The sequence below is a fragment of the Tachyglossus aculeatus genome, chromosome 6 (genome assembly GCF_015852505.1).
Source record: "Tachyglossus aculeatus isolate mTacAcu1 chromosome 6, mTacAcu1.pri, whole genome shotgun sequence".
Lineage (NCBI taxonomy): Eukaryota > Metazoa > Chordata > Mammalia > Monotremata > Tachyglossidae > Tachyglossus > Tachyglossus aculeatus.
In genome coordinates this window covers 11,934,405-11,956,080 of record NC_052071.1, presented here as the reverse complement: position 1 = coordinate 11,956,080, position 21,676 = coordinate 11,934,405, and the positions used below count along the sequence as shown (strand labels likewise).

The 21,676-nt window shown below is 51.8% G+C and overlaps 1 protein-coding gene across 1 annotated transcript in view; it reads right to left on the bottom strand.

Annotated features, from left to right (window-relative positions):
* The window catches only part of HEPH (hephaestin), a 67,737-nt gene that overhangs the window by 32,251 nt on the left and 13,810 nt on the right, over positions 1-21,676 (bottom strand). The window contains exons 2-11 of the mRNA XM_038748320.1: positions 19,723-19,925; positions 19,007-19,251; positions 16,277-16,489; positions 11,855-12,037; positions 9,656-9,910; positions 7,068-7,236; positions 3,259-3,398; positions 3,000-3,131; positions 2,678-2,889; positions 2,205-2,355 (exon numbers count right to left, since the gene is read on the bottom strand). Coding sequence (XP_038604248.1) covers positions 2,205-2,355; positions 2,678-2,889; positions 3,000-3,131; positions 3,259-3,398; positions 7,068-7,236; positions 9,656-9,910; positions 11,855-12,037; positions 16,277-16,489; positions 19,007-19,251; positions 19,723-19,898 — 1,876 coding nt within the window. The 5' untranslated portion in view covers positions 19,899-19,925. The remainder of the gene's footprint in view (positions 1-2,204; positions 2,356-2,677; positions 2,890-2,999; positions 3,132-3,258; positions 3,399-7,067; positions 7,237-9,655; positions 9,911-11,854; positions 12,038-16,276; positions 16,490-19,006; positions 19,252-19,722; positions 19,926-21,676) is intronic.

The following is a 21,676-nucleotide window of genomic DNA, read 5'->3' as shown; positions in this document are numbered from 1 at the left end:
AAAATGGGGATTAAGACTGTGAGCCCCATGATGTGCATATAGCTTTAATTCTATTTGTTCTGACGATTTTGACCACTGTCTATGTGTTTTGTTTTGTTGTCTGTCTCCCCCTTCTAGACTGTGCACCCGTTGTTGGGTAGGGACCGTCTCTATATGTTGCCAACTTGTACTTCCCAAGTGCTTAGTACAGTGCTCTGCACACAGTAAGTGCTCAATAAATGCGATTGAATGAATGAATGTGGGACAACCTGATTACACTGTATCCCCCCAGTGCTTAGAACAGTGCTTGGCACATAGTAAGCGCTTAACAAATGCCATTATTATTATTAACAAATACCATCATTATTATTATTATTATCTTTATCTGGCAGGTCGGTGGAGCCTCCTAATTCTGGATCCCACCAGTCATCTGGAAGATAATAATAATAATAATAATAATGATGGCATTTGTTAAGTGCTTACTATGTACCGAGCACTGTTCTAAGCGCTGGGGGGGATACAAGGTTGTCCCATGTGGGGCTCACAGTCTTAATCCCCATTTAACAGATGAGGTAATGGCAGCACAGAGAAGTTGAGTGACTGGCCCAAAGTCACACAGCTGATAAGTGGCGGAGCCGGGATTAGAACCCACGACCTCTGACTCCCAAGCCTGGGCTCTTTCCACTGAGCCACGGTTAGCAGAGCCCTATCTGGCCATGGGGAGCCCAGGAGCGAGGGGATCAATCCATCGGTGGTATTTATGAAGCCCTGACTGTGGCATGAGCATTGGGCTAAGTGGTTGGGAGAGTAAAATAGAACAGTGCTTTGCACATAGTAAGCGTTTAACAAATACCATCATTATTATTATTAAAATGCAACAGAACGAGCCAGCACATTCTGTAGCCAGGAGTAGCTGGATTCCAGGGGATGACAGGGCTGGATTACACAGACCCATCAGGCAGCCCATCACTTTGGTTTTATGGACCGGAGGGCGGGGAGGGGCCAGGCCCACAAGTCAATCTACTCCAGCCAGGGGTCCCCACCTCTATTTCCTCACTTCAAATAATAATAATGATAATAATAATGATGATGGTATTTGTTAAGTGCTTATTATGTGCAAAGCACCATTCTAAGCGCTGGGGGGAAACAGGGTGATTAGGTTGGCCCACGTGGGGCTCACAATCTTAATCCCCATTTTACAGATGAGGTAACTGAGGCACAGAGAAGTCAAACACTCCCCAACCCGGCCCCTTTGGAGCCCCTCTTTCCCAGGCCCATCTCTTCATGCTATAAGCGCTCAATAAATATGATTGAATGAATGAATGAATGAATGAATGAATGAATGAATTGCAGGCCGACAAGAGTCTCAAGTTCTGAAAAACTTTTCCTGTGGTCTGGGAGCAGCAAGAACCACGTGAATGGATAATAATAATAACAGCATTTGCTAAGCGCTTACTATGTACCAAGCACTGTACTCAGCGCTGGGGTGGAAACAATCAGATTGGGTTGGACACAGTCCCTGTCCCACACGGAGCTCACAGTTTTAATCCCTAGTTTACGGATGAAGTCAGTGAGGCCCAGAGAAGTGACGTGACTTGCCCATGGTCACACAGCGGACACGTGGCAGAGCTGGGACTAGAACCCAGGACCTTCCAACTCCCAGGCCCGTCCTCTACGCACAACGCCATGCCACCTCTCTCTCTGGCTGTTCTGCTCCCTTCCTGCGGACTTCCTTTCTCCGGGGACGGGATAGGGGTCTATCCGGGGGTTACAGTTCACCTACCCCGCCCATCCCTCCTCCTCAGTCCCCAAGAGACCTGTGTGCACCTCCCCTTATCCTGGTCTTCCACTGGATTTCGAGGCTGCGCTTCATAGATTCCCTTTCCACACGTCACGTGTCAGAAACAAAATGAATGGAGGGAAACTGTCCCGGAGTGAAATGACCCCACCACCCACCCGTGAAGGCCTTCCATGGCAGTAGATTTCTGGCCCTTCTCATTCAACCCGGAAACTCTCTCTTCCCCTCACAGCCCCCCCAGGACACAGAGACAGACGTCCGGGCTGACGGGACTCTCCCAACCCAATCCGCAGCGCTGGGCTCGGCAGAAAAATCCCAGGATCTGTGGAGACGTCACCCTACGTGGCCCATCGACCCCGAACGGTGTTGGACCTTGACCCCAGAGGGGGGAAGAGGGACTCCCTAAGGCAGAAACCCCAGTCCCTACCGTGCATCTTGTTGGAGTCCTGGAAATTCACGTCATCCCAGGAAAACTGTTTTGGGTCCAACATGGCAGTCTTCTCATTACTGTCCCGGTACCAGCTCTCGTTTTCATCGAAGATGGTGAAGAGGAGGAAGAACTCCTTGTCCACTCCTTTCTGTCAGCCCAGGAGGAGGGGGAGGGAGTGAGACTGGGCGGGGGGGGGGGGGTCCTTCTTCCCCAGACCCCTGTAAGGAAGCCTAGCGGGGATGGGTGGGGGAATATTTTCCAGGTTGGATCTGCCCTGCAGGAACCGGGAGGATTAAAACTGATGCTCGGGGCATTTTGGGAAGAGGGGCAGGGAATGATCCTCTGCATTTGGACGGTGTAAGATAGCAGCTCCTGTTTCTCAGACCATGGCTTCAGGGCTCACTGACATCCCAATGCCCTGCTCCATATTCCCATCCCGGGGGCACCCGGGGTGTGGACTTTCCCCACACCTGCTTGCCGCTGTCGGTCAGGGTGCCGGGCTTGCAGATGAGCAGGGGGCCCACGAGGCCCGAGTTGGTGTCCCTGACGGGGTCCACGGCTGAGGAGTAGAGCCAGGTGAGGCAGTCCGGGTCCCCGGCCGCCGGGCCGGCGTGGGCCGGAACAGTCCAGAGATACGTGACTCTCTCCAGGGGCCGGGCGAATAGGCCAGAGAGGGCCGACCCTGGAGGGTGGGAGAGGTGGTCGGGGGCCTCACTCTCACTGACCCGAAACGGGGCCCCTCGACTCCTCTCCGGCCTCAGCCGCTGGCCACCGCAGCTGGCCCCCGCTTACCATTGCTGTACACGGTGCCCTCGAAGGCCTTCTGATAGAGCACGCCATGGGGTTGGATGCTGTACGGCTTAGACGCCCGGTTATAGAAGACGACCTGGATAGTGTCTCCCACCTCGGCCTTAATCACGGGACCTGGGGATGGAGGGGGCACCGGTCACAGACCTCCCACCCCGCTCCCCTCGCCCAAACTCCCCCCTCCCTGTCACCCGTCACTCCTCGGAGGCCTCCAGGCTGCCCAGTGATGCCCTGGGTGGCTCACCCAGAAGGCCCAGGTGCTTCATCTCTTCAGACCGTGGCTGCTCCTTCGTGAACGTGGCGTCTGTGAACCCTCGGTATACTGCTTTCCAGTATTTGCCACCGATCCTGCTGGGCCCCTTCTGAAAGAACTTCCAGGCCTCACTGGGAGCAAGATGCCAGCCATCAGGCCCCAGGCCCTGGGCCTCTTGGGCTGAGTCAGTTATTACGGTCATTAAGTGCTTTCTAGGTGCCAAACTCTGTGCTAAGCACTGGGGCAGACTTGTCTCACGCGGGACTCACGAACTAAGAGGTGGGGGGGACCAGGATAGAAAGGGAGATAATAATAATAATAACCTCCCCAGCACTTAGAACAGTGCTTTGCACATAGTAAGTGCTTAATAAATGCCATCATCATTATTATTATTATTATTATTAATTATGGTATTTGTTAAGTGCTTACTGTGTGCCAGAGCTGGGGTGGTTACAAGAAAATTGGGTTGGACACAGTCCCTGACCCGCATTGGACTCCCAGTCTTAATGGGAAGCAGCGTGGCTCAGTGGAAAGAGCCCGGGCTTTGGAGTCAGAGGTCATGGATTCAAATCCTGGCTCTGCCCCTTGTCAGCTGTGTGACTTTGGGCAAGTCACTTCACTTCTCTGTGCCTCAGTGACCTCATCTGTAAAATGGGGATTAAGACTGTGAGCCCCACATGGGACAACCTGATCACCTTGTAACCTCCCCAGCGCTTAGAACAGTGCTTTGCACATAGTAAGTGCTTAACAAATGCCATTATTATTATTATTATCAATGCTTATTTACAGATGAGGTAATTGAGACAGAGAAGTGAACTGACTTGCCCAGGGTCTCTCAGCAGACAAGTGGCGGAGCGGGATTAGATCCCATGACCTTCTCACTCCCGAATCCAGGTCCTTCTGATTCCCAGACCTATGCTCTAGTCACTGAGCCACGCTGCTTCTCTAGAGACCCCGTTGCCTCTCTGTGGGACTTTTCATTCTCCTCAGCCCGGCCTGAGCCTCTTTGTACCCTGCCTTGAGATTCGCGGTCGGCCTATGGTGCTTGCTGGGAATTTTCGTGGCTACAGCCTACTGACCAGAAGCCCGGCTAGTCCCAGCTCCCAGTGCTCCTTTGCCCACTGGGCAACTTGGCCATCGCAGCCTCCCCGGCAGTGCTGGACGGGAACCTGTCCCCCACCCCCTCCCATGTCCCCCCACTCCCAGGCCGGAGGCATCACGGTGGGCCCGAGAGGGCATGGTGGGCTGCGGGTGGTAGTGGATTCTGCCCCCATGCCACCCTGTTTTCTGCCCACTCCACCGAGGCTTCGGGCAGTGCCACTGCTGCAGGGCCCCTGCTGAGTCCAGTGGCCAGGTGGCCCAGTCCACCCTGTTAGCTGCGGCTCCCCCCTCAGCGGCCTCTCTCCTCAAAGTCCTGGGGAAAGAGTCAGGCAGCGGGCCTCCAGTCGATGGGACCCACTCGGCAAGGTTTCTGGGCATACACATCTAGGTTTGGGGGCGCCGGGCCGAGGGATGGGAAGACCTGAGGGTGGCCGGGGGAGGGGACGGAGTGGTTTTGGGAAGAGGGGCAGACAATTTGGGAAGGAAATCAGAACGGTGCAGCCGGGGGATGAGGGAGATGGTCTGCCCTCTCGTCCAGAAGGTGGCAGAGGAGGCCATTATTCATTCATTCATTCAATCGTATTTATTGAGCGCTTACTGTGTGCAGAGCACTGTACTAAGCACTTGGGAAGTACATGTTGGCAACAACATTAGCCAGGTAGAGCTGGAGCACCCTGGAGATCAGAGGCCCAGGGAAGTACAGCTATCCCATTACAGTCCACTCTGCTTTGTACTTCCCTCACCTCCTTCCTTCCTTCCCTCCTCCCTCCTTCACCTCCTCTTCCTAACTTACTCTCAGTCAACAGTATTACTTGAGTGCTTACTGTATGTAGAGCACTGTAATAAGCACTTGGGAGTGTACAATATAGCAGAGTTGGTGCCCACAGTGAGCTCCCGGTCTAGAGGGAACTCACAGCCTAGAAGGATCCTCTCCCTCCTTGCCTCACCCTCATCTCCTTTCCCCACTTCCCTCTCCCTCACCTTCTCTCCCTCTCCTCCTCTCCCACCTTCTCTCTCCCTCTCTTCCTTGCCTCTCCTCCTCTCCCTCCTTGCTTCTCCCTCACCTCCTCTCCCTCCTTTTCTCTCCCTTCTTCCCCGCCTCACCTCATCTTCCTCCTTCCCCTTCCCTCACCTCCTCTCCCTCCTTCTCTCTCCCTACCTCTCTGTTTTTCTCCTTCCCTCTCTTTCCCTCTCCCTCACCTCCCTTACTTCCTTCCCTCTCATACCCTAATAATAATTATGGTTCTTGTTAAATCCTCATTAGGTGCCAGGCACAATTCTAAGTGCCGGGGCAGATACAAGTTAATCACGGTGGACACAGTCCCTGTCCCACATGGGGCTCACACTCTTAATCCTCATTTTACAGGTGAGGTAACTGAGACCCAGAGAAGTTAAGTGATTTGCCCAAAGTCACAATGTGGCTCAGTGGAAATAGCCCAGGCTTGGGAGTCAGAGATCACGGGTTCTAATTCCGATCTAATCTAATCACTGAGGGGGGAGCCCCAGCTAACAGGGTGGACTGGGCCACCTGGCCACCTGACTCAGCAGGGGCCCTGCAGCCGTGGCACTGCCCGAGGTCACGGGTTCTAATCCTGGCTGCCCCACTTGTCAGCTTTGGGACTTTGGGCAAGTCACTTCACTTCTCTGGGCCTCAGTTCCCTCTTCTGGAAAATGGGGATTAAGACTGTGAGCCCCACGTGGGACAACCTGATTGCCTTGTATCCCCCCCACCCCCAGCGCTTAGAATAGTGCTTGGCACACAGTAAGCGCCTAACAAATACCAACATTATTATTATTATTATTATTATGTGGCCGACTCAGGATTAGAACCCAGGCCCATGCTCTATCCACTAAGCCACACTGTTTCACCTCCTCTACTACCCTCCCTCTCCCTTCCCTCCTCTTCCACTCTCCCCCTCCCTCCTCTCCTCTCTCTCCTTCCCTCACCTCTTCACCCACCTTCCCTCTCCCTCCCTCCCTTTTTCCCTCACCTCCTCTCCATTCCACTCCCCACTTCTCTGCTTGCCCAAGACCCCGGGGCCCAGTACCTGAGAGTCCCTCCATCTCATCCAACTATCAGGACCAGGTGGGACAGGAGGCCTGGAAGGACCAGACTCAAACCAAATCCCGAGAGTGCTTGGTAGAGGCCTCCTCCAGGAAGCCCGCTGCTGGGCCGGGGATGGCGGCTCATTCAAAGTGGGAGAGTAGAGATCTGCCCTAGGCTGCCTCTTGGTTTCTGGGGTCACCCCAGCCAGTCCAGCAAGTCATGCACAGACTTCCTGGGCAGTCACCAGAGAACCAGCTAGCCCCCAAACCCCCATCACCCTCCAATACCCAGGGGGTGGCCAAAGCGACGTGACTCCTAGCCCCCAGGAGAAAGGGTCCCAGAGCTGTGGGTGGGAAGAGGCCTAGGGCTGGGAGAAGGGGGCCTGGTACCTACATAATGATAATAATATTAATAATTGTAGTATTTGTTAAGCACTTAATATGTGCCAGACGCTGGGGTAGATTCAAGCAAGTCATTCATTACGGGCCTCACGGTCTCAATCCGCATTTTACAGACGAGGTCACTGAGGCCCACAGAAGTTACGCGACTTGCCCAAGATCACTCAGCAGACAAGTAGAGGAGCCGGGACTTGAACCCAGGCCCTTCTGACACCCGGGCCCGTGCTCTAACCACTGGGCCAAGCTGCTCCTACCTGCCCGGTTCCTGCAGGCTGGCTCCGGTGCTGCCGTCCCGGCCCGTCGGCCCGTAGTCCCAGAGGATCTCGTTGGAGGCGATGAAATACTGGCGGAGCCTGCCGGGCAGCGGGGACTGGCGGGGCGCCGCCGAGCACGTCTCCACCTGATAGAGAGCCTGCATCCCATCTGGGAGGAAGGCAGGGGCACCTGTTGGCAGCCGCTCCCACCCAGCGGGGAGCCCAGAGCGGAGCCCTGCCCACAGGCAGGCTTCCTGTGCCCAGCTGGGAGAGACCCTGAGGTGACGACAAGTAGGGCATCCCTGTTCCTCTTATTCACTCACACCCCCACATTCATTCAATCATATTTATTGAGTGCTTACTGTGTGCAGAGCACCGTACTAAGGGCGGAGACCCTGAGGTGACGACAAGTCGGGCATCCCTCTTCCTCTTATTCACTCACACCCCCACATTCATTCAATCGTATTTATTTGAGTGCTTACTGTGTGCAGAGCACCGTACTAAGCGCGGAGACCCTGAGGTGACGACAAGTCGGGCATCCCTCTTCCTCTTATTCACTCACACCCCCACATTCATTCAATCGTATTTATCGAGTGCTTACCGTGTGCAGAGCACTGTACTAAGCGCTTCCAACAAACTCTGATGCCCTCACTCACCTCAATACCCTCAGATTCCGCAGCATCCTCACAAACTCACCTAACCCTGGTGCTCCTGTTCATCCGTTGCACTCACACCCAGATCCACCCATTCCTTCATTCATTCGCTTCACTCATATAATAATAAGAATAATAATGACGGTATTTGTGAAGCACTTACTCTGTGCCAAGCACTGTTCTAAGCGCCGGGGGAGACACGAGATTGGCAGGTTGTCCCAAGTGGGGCTCACATTTTACAGAGGAGATAACTGAGGCCCAGAGAAGTGATGTGACTTGCCCAAAGTCGCACAGCGGACATGTGGCGGAGCCGGGATTAGAACCCATGACCTCTGACTTCCAAGCCCGGGCTCTTTCCACTGAGCCACGCTGCTTCTCTCACTGTGGCAAGTACTAAACGCTTGGGAGAGTACAATGCAAAAGTTGACACACTCCCTGTCCACACACCCCTTTACACACATTCACTCCCTCCTCCTAGAGTGTGCCATTGACACATACACACAGACACACACTCTCTCTCTCTCTCTCTGTGTGTCCTTAAAGACGCCCCTAATTCCCCATACTCCCCCTTTCTTTGCCTCCACCCCAGTGCCTCATCTCCCCCGCCCTGCACTAACCCCTAACCCCCCTGGTATAATCATAATATAACAGGTTGTCCCAGAAGCAGGGTGGCTCAGTTATTATTATTATTATTATTATTATTATTATTATTATTATTAAACTGCGGCATTTGTTAAGCGCTAAGTTTGTGCCAGGCACCGCACAAAGCACTGAGGTGGAAATCAGATCGGACACAGTCCCTGTCCCACAGAAGGCTTACAGTCTTAATCCCCATTTTACAGATGAGGTAACTGAGGCCCAGAGAAGTGAGGTAACTTGCCCAAGGTCTCGCAGCGGACTGGTGGTGGAGGTAGGATTAGAACCCAGGTCCTTCTGATTTCCAGATCGACTGGGCCATGCTGCCTCCACATCCTTAGAGAAGCAGCATGGCTCAGCGGAAAAAGCCCAGGCTTTGGAGTCAGAGGTCATGGGTTTGAATCCCGGCTCTGCCATGTGTCTGCTGTGCGACCTTGGGCAAGACCCTTAACTTCTCTGAGCCTCAGTTACCTCATCTGTAAAAGGAGGATTGAGACTGGGAGCCCCACGTGGGACAACCTGATCACCTTGTAACCCCCCAGCACTTAGAACAGTGCTTTGCACATAGTAAGTGCTTAACAAATGCCATCATCATCATCATCATCATTATTATTATTATTATTAAAACTGTGGCATTTGTTAAGCACTAAATTTGTGCCAGGCACTGCACAGAGCACTGAGGTGAATCCAAGGAAATCGGATCGGACACAGTCCCTGTCCCACAGAAGGTTTACAGTCTTAATCCCCATTTTACAGATGAGGTAACTGAGGCCCAGAGAAGTGAGGTAACTTGCCCAAGGTCACGCAGCGGACTGGTGGTGGAGCCAAGATTAGAACCCAGCTCCTTCTGATTTCCAGATCCACTGGGCCATGCTGTCCCCACATCCTTAAGGAAGCAGCGTGGCTCAGCAGAAAGAGCCCGGGCTTTGGAGTCAGAGGTCATGGGTTCGAATCCCAGCTCCGCCGCTTGTCAGCTGTGTGACTTTGGGCAAGTCACGTCACTTCTCTGGGCCTCAGTTCCCTCATCTGGAAAATGGGGATGAAGACTGTGAGCCCCAAGTGGGACAATCTGATGACCTTGTATGTACCCCAGAGCTTGGAACAGTGCTTGGCACATAGTAAGCGCCTAACAAATACCATCATCATCATCCTCCTTCCCCACCGTGGTCCTTCCCATCGAGGACCCCACGGGTACTGGCCTTCGGCCTCGTGTCCTGGCCCGCAGCCTCGGCACAGGGATCCAGCCAGCGTCCAGGCCCCTCCGCGTCCCTCCCGGCCCTCGGTGGGCACCGGTCTTACCTCTCAGGTGGCTGCCCACTTGACAACTGAGCAGCCAGGTGCCCGGGTTCCGGGGCACCATCTCCGCTGCCACGAAGGTGGCCGGGAACAGGTTGGCCACGTCCGTTCGGTGGCCCCGGATGGTCAGCGTCTGTCCGTGGAAGAAAGCTGTGTGCACGTCCACCTCGCTGCCCATGCCGAAGAGGTGCCAGGCCACGCGGTCGTGGGCACACATGCTCAGGTCAGGAAGGTTGCCAAAGACAAAGCCGTTGATGGCTACAAACACGAAGCCAACAGAAGCAGCCAGAATCAGGGTGGGCTCCGGGGGGGGGGGGGGGGTCCCACACTCGAGAGTCCCCACCTTCCACTTGGGATCAGTCTGACCATTCGTTCGTTCATTCAATCGTATTTACTGAGCGCTCACTGTGTGTGTTCGGGGAGTGCAAATCGGCAACAGATAGAGACGGTCCCTACCCAACAACGGGCTCACAGTCTAGAAGGAAAGAAACGGCGAGTCCTAGAGGACTTGAACTCACAACCTTTGAATGGCTTCCTCCACACTAGAAGTCCAATGCGCTCTCCATTACATCACAGAGCCACATGGGACCGGTCCAGGCTGGGAGCCTTTCAGTGGCCGCGGGCCTCCTCTGCCCTGGCCAGCAGCGTGGCTCGGTGGAAAGAGCCCGGGCTTTGGAGTCAGAGGTCATGGGTTCAAATCCCGACTCCGCCACTCGTCAGCTGTGTGACTTGGGGCGAGTCACTTCACTTCTCTGGGCCTCAGTTACCTCATCTGGAAGCTGTGTGACTTTGGGTGAGTCACTTCACTTCTCTGGGCCTCAGTTACCTCATCTGGAAAGTGGGGATTAAGACTGTGAGCCCCACATGGGACAACCTGATCACCTTGTAACCTCCCCAGTGCTTAGAACAGTGCTTTGCACATAGTAAGCGCTTAATAAATGCTGTTATTATTATTATTATTATTATTAACTGCCTTCTCCACAGTCTGAATCCAACTGAGGAGAGAGGGCTGGGAGCAATGGGGAGAGGGACAAGGGGTGGGGAGCAAAAATCCCTCACCACTGGCTTGTCCCCTCCTAACTCACGTCGCTTCTCTCCTTCTACAACCCAGCCCGCATATTTCGCTCCTCTAGCGCTAACCTTCTCACCGTGCCTCCATCTCGCCTGTCTCACTGCCGACCCTTGGCTCACATCCCGCCTCTGGCCTGGAACTCCCTCCCTCCTCTAATCAGACAATTACTCTCTCCTCCTTCAAAGCCATTTTGAAGGCACAGAGCCTTCCCAGACTAAGCCCTCTTCTCCTCACCTCCCACTCCCTTCTGCATCGCCCTGACTTGCTCCCTTCGCTCTTCCCCTCTCCCAGCCCCACAGCGCTTATGTCCCTATGTGTAATTTTATTTATTTGCATTGACGTCTGTCTCCCAGCCTCTAAATTGTAAGCTTGTCTTATCAGGGGATACACCAATGTTTATTGTTGTAATAATGTAATGTAATAATGCGTTGTTGTAACAGTGTTTATAAACATTGTTGTACGGTACTTTCCGAAGGGCTTAGGGCAGTGCTCTGCACACAGTAAGTGCTCAATAAATACGAATGAATGAACGAGTGAATGAGAGGGGGCAGAGGCAGGAGAGGGGGCAGAGGCTGAAGCCCTAAGGAAAAGGGCAGGGGTTTGGAGCAGTAGAGACACTTCTGTTAATTTGGAAGTCAATGTTTTAATGGTATTTATCCATCAATCAATGGTATTTTACTGCAAGGGGTTTGGAGCAGTAGAGACACTTCTGTTAATTTGGAAATCAATTTTTTAATGGTATTTATCAATCAATCAATCAATGCTATTTTACTGCATGCAGAGCACTGAACTAAGTGCTGGGTAGATACAAGATAATCCGGTTGGGCACTATCCATGTCCCACAGGGGTGCCGCAGTTTTAATCGGCATTTTACAGATGAGATAACTTAGACACATAGATGTGAGGTGATTTGCCCAAGGTCACCCAGCGGGCAAGCGGCAGAGCCGGGATTAGAACCCGGGGACTTCGATGCCCAAGCCCTGTGCTCTTTCCACTACGCCACGTTGCTTCATTCGTTCGATGCTCTGAAAACTCCCACAAAAAGCCCCTTAAACTTTGAGCTGGGAGCTCGGGTGCTTTTTGTGGGGCAGTTGCAGCCCCAGATCCCCACCCTCCCGGACCCTTCTCACCGTGCAACCGGTTGCTCTCCTGGAAAGCTTCGTCCTCCTTGTCCACGCTGGCGGGGTCGGTGCAGGAGCGTTGGATGTTCTCCTCCAGGTGCCAGCTCAGGTTCTCGTCCACGACGCTGAACAGCAGGAAGAATTCCCGGTCCACGTCTCTCCGGTGGTTTGCGTGGCCTCCATCCAGGGTTCCTGGGGAGAGCGAAGGGGCCGGTCAGACCCGGAACCAGTTTAGGCAGGCTCCGGGGGTCGGGGAACTTGCCTAGGGTGGAGAGGGAGGCTTCTGGAGAAAGCCCATAGTCCCCAGACTCAACTCTCTCATCCATTCCGCTGCCAAATTCCCGCCAGTTCCCTCAACCCATTCCCCGCCTTCGCCCCTTCCTGTCCATCCGGACTGCCACCGCCCTGGTACAATCTCTGGCCTTGCCACTGTTGAGAAGCAGAATGGTTGAGTGGAAAGAGCACTCCACTCTGGGAGTCAGAGGACCTGGGTCCTAATCCCGACTCCGCCACGTGTCTGCTATGTGACCTTGGGTAAGTCCCTTAACTTCTCTGTGCCTCAGTTTCCTCAGCTGTAAAACGGGGATTAGACTGTGAGCCCCATGTGAGACAGGAACTGTGTCCAACCGACTTAGTTTGTATCTACCCCAGCGCTTAGTACAAGGCCTGGCACACTGTAAGCGCTTCACAAATACCACTATTTTTATTATTATTATTATTATTATTATTATTATTATTATCATTACAGTTAGGCTATTTCCTTAGCCTCCTCTCTGGTCTTCCTGTCTCCCACCTCTCCCCACTCCTCCGCTGTTCGGACCATCTTCCTGACCCACATCTCTTTGGAGTCAAAGTTCATGGGTTCAAATCCCGGCTCCACCAATTGTCAGCTGTGTGACTTTGGGCAAGTCACTTAACTTCTCTGTGCCTCAGTTACCTCATCTGTAAAATGGGGGTTAAGACTGTGAGCCCCATGTGGGACACCCTGATCACCTGGTAACCTCCCCAGTGCTTAGAAACTGTGAGCCCCATGTGGGACAACCTGACCACCTTGTAACATCCCCAGTGCTTAGAACAGTGCTTTGCACATAGTAAGCGCTTAATAAATGGCATTATTATTATTATTATTATTATTATTATTATTATTATCTCTCCCCTCTTCAAAACCCTCTGCTGGCTCTTTAAAAAAAAATGGTACTTTTTAAGAGCTTAATATGTGTCAAGCACTTTATGAAGCGCTGGGGTAGATGCAAGATAATAGGGTTGGAATCAGTCCCTGTCCCACACGGGGCTCTTCTCATTTAAACAAAACCTCCTCGCAATCAGCTAGCAATAATAATGACGATGATGATAATGGAATTTGTTAAGCACTTATTATGTTCCAGACACTGTACTAAGCCCTGAGGTGGATACAAGCAAATCGGGCTGGACGCAGTCCCTGTCCCGCATAGGGCTCGCAGTCTTAATCCTTGCTTTACAGATGAGGTAACTCAGGTACAGAGAAGTGAAGTGACTTGTCCAAGGCCACACTACAGACAAGTGGCAGAGCCAGGATTAGAACCCAGGACCTTCCTACTCCCGGGCCCAGGCTCTAGCCACTAGACATGCAGCCCCACTCAGTCAGTCTGTCAATTGTATTTTTTGAGTGTTAACTGTGCAGAGCACTGTACTAAGCACTTGGGAGAGCACAATATTCATTCATTCATTCAATCGTATTTATTGAGCGCTTACTGTGTGCACAGCACTGTACTAAGCGCTTGGGAAGTACAAGCTGGCAACATATTGAGACGGTCCCTACCCAACAATGGGCTCACAGACTTGGGAAGCAGCATGACTTACCGGTAAGAGCCCTGGCTTGGGAATCAGAGGTCGTGGGTTCTTATCCCAGCTCCGCCACGTGACTTTGTGACTTTGGGCAAGTCACTTAACTTCTCTGTGCCTCAGTTACCTCATCTTTAAAATGGGGATTAAGACCGTGAGCCCCACGTGGGACAGCCTGATCATCTTGTATCTACCCCAGCTCTTAGAACAGTGCTTGGCACATAGTAAGCGCTTAATAAATACCATTATTATTATTATTATTATTATTATTATTATTATTATTATTATGTGCCAGTACCCCAGTGTTTAGAACAATGCTTGGCACGTAGTAAGAGTTTAATAAATACCATTATTACTATTATTATTATGTGCCAGGCACTGTTCTAAGTCCCTGTTCCACATTGGGTTTACAGTTTAGGTAGAAGAATGTAAGTTTTAATCCCCATTTCACAGATGAGGAAACTGAAGCACAGAGAAGTTAAATGGCTTGCCCAAGGTCACGCAGCAGACAAGTGGCAGAGCCAGGATTAGAACCCAAGTCCTCTGACCACCAAGCCCGTGCTATTTCCACTAGACTCCACTGCTTCTCATCTATGTAGGGGTGGTAGTTGAAGTTTTAGGTGTGAATGGGGTGTCCAAAGGAGTGGGTCTAGAGGGAGAATAGATAATAATACTACTTCCCAAGCGCTCTGCACACAGTAAGCGCTTAATAAATACGACTGAATGAATGAATGAATGAATGAATGAAAGGGGCCCCATAATTCAGCCTGGAGGTATTCTAACATTTAGGGGGTGGGAGGAAGAGGAGAAGGCTGAAAAAGAGATTGAGGCTGAGTGGCAGGAGAGGAGGAGAAACAGAAGAGGATAGGATCAGTGAAGTCTAACTTAGGGGTAGCACTAGGGTTTCCAGGAGAAGGGAGTCATTCACAGTGTCCTTCTCCTCCTCCCCTCCCTCTCCTCCTCCTTCTCTCCCTTCCATTTGTTCATTTATTCAATCATATTTATTCATTCATATTATTATATTATCATTGTTATTATTCAATCGTATTTATTGAGCGCTTACTGTGTGCAGAACACTGTACTAAGCACTTGGGAAGTACAAGAACAGTGCTTTGCACATAGTAAGCGCTTAACAAATACCATTATTATTATTATTATTATTGTTATTACAAGTTGGTAACATATAGAGATGGTCCCCACCCAACAAGGAGCTCCTGGTCTAGAGGGGGAGACAGACATTAATACAAATAGATTAAACAATAAATTACAGTTATATACAGATAAATACATATGTGCTGTGGGGAGTCATTCATTCAATCGTATTTATTGAGCGCTTACTGTGTGCAGAGCACTGGACTAAGCGCTTGGGAAGTACAAGTTGGCAATGTAGAGAGACGGTCCCTACCCAACAACGGGCTCACAGTCTAAAAGGGGGAGATAGACAACAAAACAAAAGCACTTACTGTGTGCAGAACACTGTACTAAGCACGTGGGAGAGTAAAATACAACAATAAACAGACACATTCCCTGGCCATAATAATAATAATAATAATAATAATAATAATGACATTTGTTAAGCGCTTACTATGCGCAAAGCACTGTTCTAAGTGTTCAGGAGGATACAAGGTGATCGGATTGTCCCTTGTGGGGCTCACAGTCTTAATCCCCATTTTACAGATGGGGGAACTGAAGCACGGAGATGTTAAGTGACTTGCCCAAAGTCACACAGCTGACAAGTGGCGGAGCTGGGATTTGAACCCATGACCTCTGACACCCAAGAGCCCATGACAAGCTCACAGTCAAGAGGACTTCTTCTTCTCCTCCTCCTCCTTTTCCTTCTCCTACCAGTCACAAATCAATTCCTGTCCTATCATGGGCTTTGGAGTCAGAGGTCATGAGTTCAAATCTTGGCTCAGCCAAGTGTCAGCTGTGTGACTCTGGGCAAGTCACTTCACTTCTCTGTGCCTCAGTTACCTCATTGGTAAAATGGGAATTAAGACTGTGAGCCTCAGTGGAAAGAGCACGGGCTTTGCAGTCAGAGGTCATGGGTTCAATCAATCAATCAATCGTATTTATTGAGCGCTTACTGTGTGCAGAGCACTGTACTAAGCACTTGGGAAGTACAAGATGGCAACATATAGAGACAGTCCCTACCCAACAGTGGGCTCACAGTCTAATTCCAATCCCGGCTCCGCCAGTTGTCAGCTGCTTGACTTTGGGCAAGTCACTTCACTTCTCTGGGCCTCAGTTCCCTCATCTGTGAAATGGGGATTAAAACTGTGATTCCCCCCGGGACAACCCGATCACCTTGTAACCTCCCCAGCGCTTAGAACAGTGCTTTGCACGTAGTAAGCGCTTAATAAATGCCATTATTATTGTTATTATTATTATTTTCCCAGCCCTAGTCTCTCTTCTCTGGTCTTGGTCACCCTCCAATCCATTAGTCAGTCTTTCAGTGGTATTTAATGAGCTCTCACTGTGTGCAGAGCACTGTGCTAAGCTCCAACTTTCCACCCCTCGGAACTCATCCTCCCTGCAAGTTAACTGGGCCAGTAAAAGGGCTCATGGTGGCCCGTGCTTCCCGCTTCCCGGTCCTCCCCTGCCCCTGACCTCTCTTGCAGGTGAGCAGGGCTCCGATGAGGCCCGAGGCAATGTCCCGTGGGGCGTCTATATGAGAGTGGTAGATCCAAGTGAGGCAGGCCGGATCGGCTTCCGTGGGCCCGTGGTCCTCAGGGATTGTCCAGGTGTAGATGTGACTGCTTCCCGGCAGGACGGAGTCATCTGCCTTGTCCCGCCCCGAGGTGCCATCTGGGTACAGAGAGCCTGGAGAGAAAGGAAAAGTCAGCTCGGTAATAATAATAATAATAATAATAATAATAATAATAATAATAATAATAATAGTATCTGTTCATCGCATGATGAACAAGCGAGTGGATACAGGCTGTCCCGCCTGGGGCTCAGAGTCTCCATCCCCACTTTCCAGGTGAGGTAGCTGAGGCCCAGAGAAGGGAAGTGACTTGCCCAACGTCACACAGAACCAGGATTAGAACTCATGACCTTCGGACCCCCGAGCCCGCGCTCTTTCCACCACGCCGTGCCGCGTGGCGGGGGAGCGGAGAAGCAACAGGGACATGGAATCTGGGGCTGGGATAATAATAATAATAATTGTGGTATTTGTTAATAATGATAATAATGATGTTGGCATTTATTAAGCGCTTACTATGTGCAAAGCACTGTTCTAAGCGCCGGGGGGGTTACAAGGTGATCAGGTTGTCCCACGCGGGGCTCACAGTCTTCATCCCCGTTTTACAGATGAGGGAACTGAGGCACGGAGAAGTGAAGTGACTTGCCCAAAGGCACACAGCTGACAACTGGCGGAGCCGGGATTTGAATCCCTGACCACTGGCTCCAAAGCCCGGGCTCTTTCTGCTGAGCCACGCTGCTTCTATATGTCTATATGTTAAGCGCTTACTACATGCCAAGTACTGTTCTAAACGCTGGGGTGGATACAAGCTAATCAGGCTGGACACAGTCCCTATCCCTGAAAGGGCTCACGGTCTTAATCCCCATTTTCCAGATGAGGGAACTGAGGCATAGAGAAGTAAAGTGACTTGCCCAAGGTCGCACAGCAGACTGAGCGGAATGAGAGCGATGAAACAAGGATAAGTCCGAGGTTGTGAGACAGGGAGAAGGGTGGTGTTGTCTACAGGGGGAGTGGAGAAGCAACAGGGACATGGAATCCCCTCATCTGGGATTCCCTCAGGGTCCCTCATCTGAGACAGGGAGAAGGGTGGTGTTGTCTACAGGGATTAGAACCCAGGTCTTTCTGACTCCCCTATCCACTAGACCACAGTCCTTCTTCTTGAGTTTTAAGCCCCAATCAATCAATCGTATTTATTGAGTGCTTACTGTGTGCAGAGCACTGTACTAAGCGCTTGAGCACTGTACTAAGCCCTAGGTGCTGGGGACCCAGATATCCGGGCCACGGGTTTGTGAGGACAAACAGAGAAAGTGTAGGAAGAGGGGAAACTGTGTCTTCGTTTCCCTAGCTGCAAAGGGGTAAGCCAGGGACTCTAGATAAGAGGCTATAAACCCGCTTAGTACAGTGCTCTGCACACAGTAAGCGCTCAATAAATACGATCGAATGAACGAATGGATTAAACAGGCACGGGTTTGGAGAGGAGTTGGGGTTGATGTGAGCAGTGTGGCCCAGCAGAAAGAGCCCGGGCCTGGGAATCAAAGGACCCGAGTTCTGATTCCAGATCCACCGTCTGATTGCGGTTTGACCGCGGACAAGTCACTTAACTTCTCTGTGTCTCAGTTTCAATGGCTGTAAAACGGGGGTTCAGTTCCTGTTCTATATATATCCAATTCCTATATGTTGCCAACTTGTACTTCCCAAGCGCTTAGTACAGTGCTCTGCACACAGTAAGCGCTCAATAAATACGATTGAACGGATGCACGAATGAATGTTCTCCCTCCCACTTAATCTGCGGGAACAGGGAGTGTATCCGACCTGACTGATTTGCAGATAGGGTTAGAACAGAGCAGAGAGTGAGCACTAAAATATCAAAATAATAATAATAATCCCTGGTCTAGTCACTTAATGTCTCTGTGCCTCAGTTTCTTATCTGTCTAATGGAGATTCAATACCTGTTCTCCCTTCCGCTTAGGCTGCGATCCCCGTGGGAGACAGGGACAGTGTCTGATCTGGTTAAGCAGCGTGGCTCACAGGAAAGAGCCTGGGCTTGGGAGTAGGAGGTCGTGGGTTCTAATCCCAGCTCTGCCACTTGTCAGCCGTGTGACTTTGGGCAAGTCACTTCACTTCTTTGGGCCTCAGTTTCCTCATCTGGAAAATGGGGATTAAGACTGTGAGCCCCATGTGGGACAAGCTGATTACCTTGTAACCTCCCCAGCGCTTAGAACGGTGCTTTGCACATAGTAAGCGCTTAATAAATGCCATCATTATTATTATTATTATTATTATTTCGTGCCTTCCTCAGTGCTTAGCCCCTAGCCTAACAAATAGCGCGATGATTATGATTATTATCTTCTAGACGGTGAGCCCACTGTTGGGTAGGGACCGCCTCTATATGTTGCCAACTTGTACTTCTCCAGTGCTCTGCACACAGTAAGCGCTCAATAAATATGATTGAATGAATGAATGAATTATTAGCAGTCAAGGTTCTTCATCATTACAGTGGCTCCGTCTTGCTGGGTGACGACGACCCTGGCCTCTCACTTCTCTGGTCCTTGGGGTGATGCGAGAGGAGAGGGAGAGATGAGGAAAGAGGAAGGGAGAAAGGAGGGAGGGAGAAGGAGGGACACCCACCCACCCACCTTCCGAGTCCTTCTCATAGAAGACGCCGTGGGGGTGAATGGTGTAGGGGCGGTTGGCAAAGTTCCTCAGGTGGATGCGGATGGTGTCTCCCACCTCAGCCCGCAGCACCGGCCCTAGGAATCCCAGCCAGCGGGGCCGGGTCACCTCGGTAGTGTAGGAGTCGTCCGTGTACTCCAGGTAGACCGTCTTCAGGTAGGTGCCCCCAATCCGGTCCTTGCCGGGGCTCAGGAATCTGGAAGCCACCCTGGGAAGACAGGGAGCAGTAAGCAGGGACACCGTGGGGGCCGGGGGAGACCGGAGAGGGACTGGGGCACATCCCGTCAGCCGCTTGTTCACTTTTCCCATCCGGGACAGGCCAAGAGGAAATCATCTAAGACACTAGTGGGAGGGATTTCAATCAGGGCGGTTGAGGGTCATGAGATCGGGGAAGAGGGGACTGAGATAGGCCGCGGATGGGACGTGGGATGCCAATCGGGGGTGCTGATCTGGGAGTGGACCCGCCCGGGGAAGGGGTGAACCAAAGTCTGATTCTGGGACAGGAAGGAGAGAGCAGTCAGTCCCCACTCTGCGCCTCGCCCTCCCCATCCCCTTCAGCCCGGCCTCGGTGGGGGCGGGCGGGGAGGTTGTCTCCAGGCTCGAGGCCCCAGAGCCCAGCAGGGAGCTTTGGCCCTCGGGCATCGGGTCTCCCGCTCCCCCAGCCCGAAGAGGGACCTACGGGTCGCTGTCGATCTTCCGCCTGGCGATCCGATTCTCCTTCTCCGGAGCGTAGTTCCAAATCCGGTCCCGGATGCCCAGGTAGTAGTTGCGGGTGGCCGCTTCGGCCGGGCAGGGCCACAGCTCCCAGAGGGCCAGCAGGACCCCGAGGAGGGGCCACGGCGGCGGGACCCGCATCGCTCAGGGAAGCAGGCCTGGGCACAGCTGGTGCAGAGAGACAGAGAGAGGGGGAATGGCTGGTACCGCCGGGAATCCAGGAGGGCAGAGGGGAGCCTCTGGTGCAGTCCTGCCAGGAGGCCACGGGGCTGCCCTCGGGACGCTTCGTTACCAGTTAGGCCACAATAAAACTGATCTTACTGGGCTCATCAAGGATGATACTTGCCTGCAGCCTAACCTCTCCAGGCTCCCAGGGCTCCACTCAACTTCAAAGGCTCAGGAGGTCATCCCACCCATCCCCAGGCTCCAGACAGCAGACAACCTGGCCCAGCCGGGAGAAGACAGGCGCCTCTTCGGCTCTCTAGGACGGGACTTACCTGTCTCAGGGTTTAATCACTATCCTTGTCAGCGAGCACTTCCTTAGATCTAATCTACAGTCTTCCTGCCCTCAATGAAAGGCAGGGAACAGCGGGATAGCATTTCCCACTGTCTGATCTGACTGCATTATTATTAATTTGGGCCACAGGGTTCTGGCCTTTCCTCCCCCGACTCCCGCAAAATAATCCCAGTGCCGTTCATGTTTTCTCAAAAGCCACATTGTCCAGCTCCTTCTCCATTATTGCCGCTCTCTGTGCCCTCTGAAAATTCCCAGTGAATCAGGATGAGGATGAGCAGGATACCAGGATATTGCGCTAGAGTTGGAGGCTGGCAGTTTCAGAACAAGTCGTCCCTTACTGAGTGGGGTGACGGCAAGTACCCAAAATCCATTTCCACAGGGAACTCTTTTTTTGTTTGTTTTTCAAATGGCATTTGTCAAGCACTTTATGAGATGCTGAGTGGCTCAATGGAAAGAGCCCGGGCTTGAGAGGTAGAGGTCATGGGTTTGAATCCCAACCCCACCACATGTCTGCTGTGTGACCTTGGGCAAGTCACTTAACTTCTCTGAGCCTGAGTTACCTCATCTGTAAAATGGGGATTAAGACTGTGAGCCCCCCGTGGGACAACCTGATCACCTTGTATCCCCCCAGCGCTTAGAACAGTGCTTTGCACATAGTAAGAGTTTAACAAATGCCATTATTATTTTTATGTGCCAAGCACTGTACTAAGTGCTAGGGTGCTGAGATAGGTACAAGCTCACCCCTTTCCCTTATGGGGCTCACAGTCTTAATCCTCATTTTCCAGATGAGGCACCCAAAGGTTCACTCTAATCGTATTTATTAAGCATTTACTGTGTGCAGAGCATTGTACTAAGCGATTGGGGGAATAAAATAGAACAATAAACAGACACATTCCCTGCCCACAATGAGCTTACAGTCTAGAGAGGGAGATTACAGATATGTGTCAGGCACTGTGCCAAGTGACAGGGGTAGATACAAGATAATCAGGTTAGTTGCAGTCCCTATCCCACAAGGGACTCACAGTCTTAATCCCCATTTTACAGAGGATGTAACTGAGGCCTAGAGGAGTGAAGTGACTTGCCCAAGGTCACCCAACCCCCAAGTGTCAGAGCTGGGATTAGAACTCAGGCCTGTTCACTACCCAGTAAAGCAGGGAACACCGGTGTGGTCCGGAGGGGTTCGGATAGATTCATGGATAAGTGTCCATGCTGTCTCACTGGAGGGAGACTTAGGGATGTGGAGGGGAGAGTGAAGGGGATTGGATTCATTCATTCATTCATTCAATCATATTTATTGAGCGCTTACTGTGTGCAGAGCACTGTACTAAGCGCTTGGGAAGTACAAGTTGGCAACAAGTTGAGGATAGTGTTTGTGAGAGGCAAGATAGTGCTGTCTTCAGTT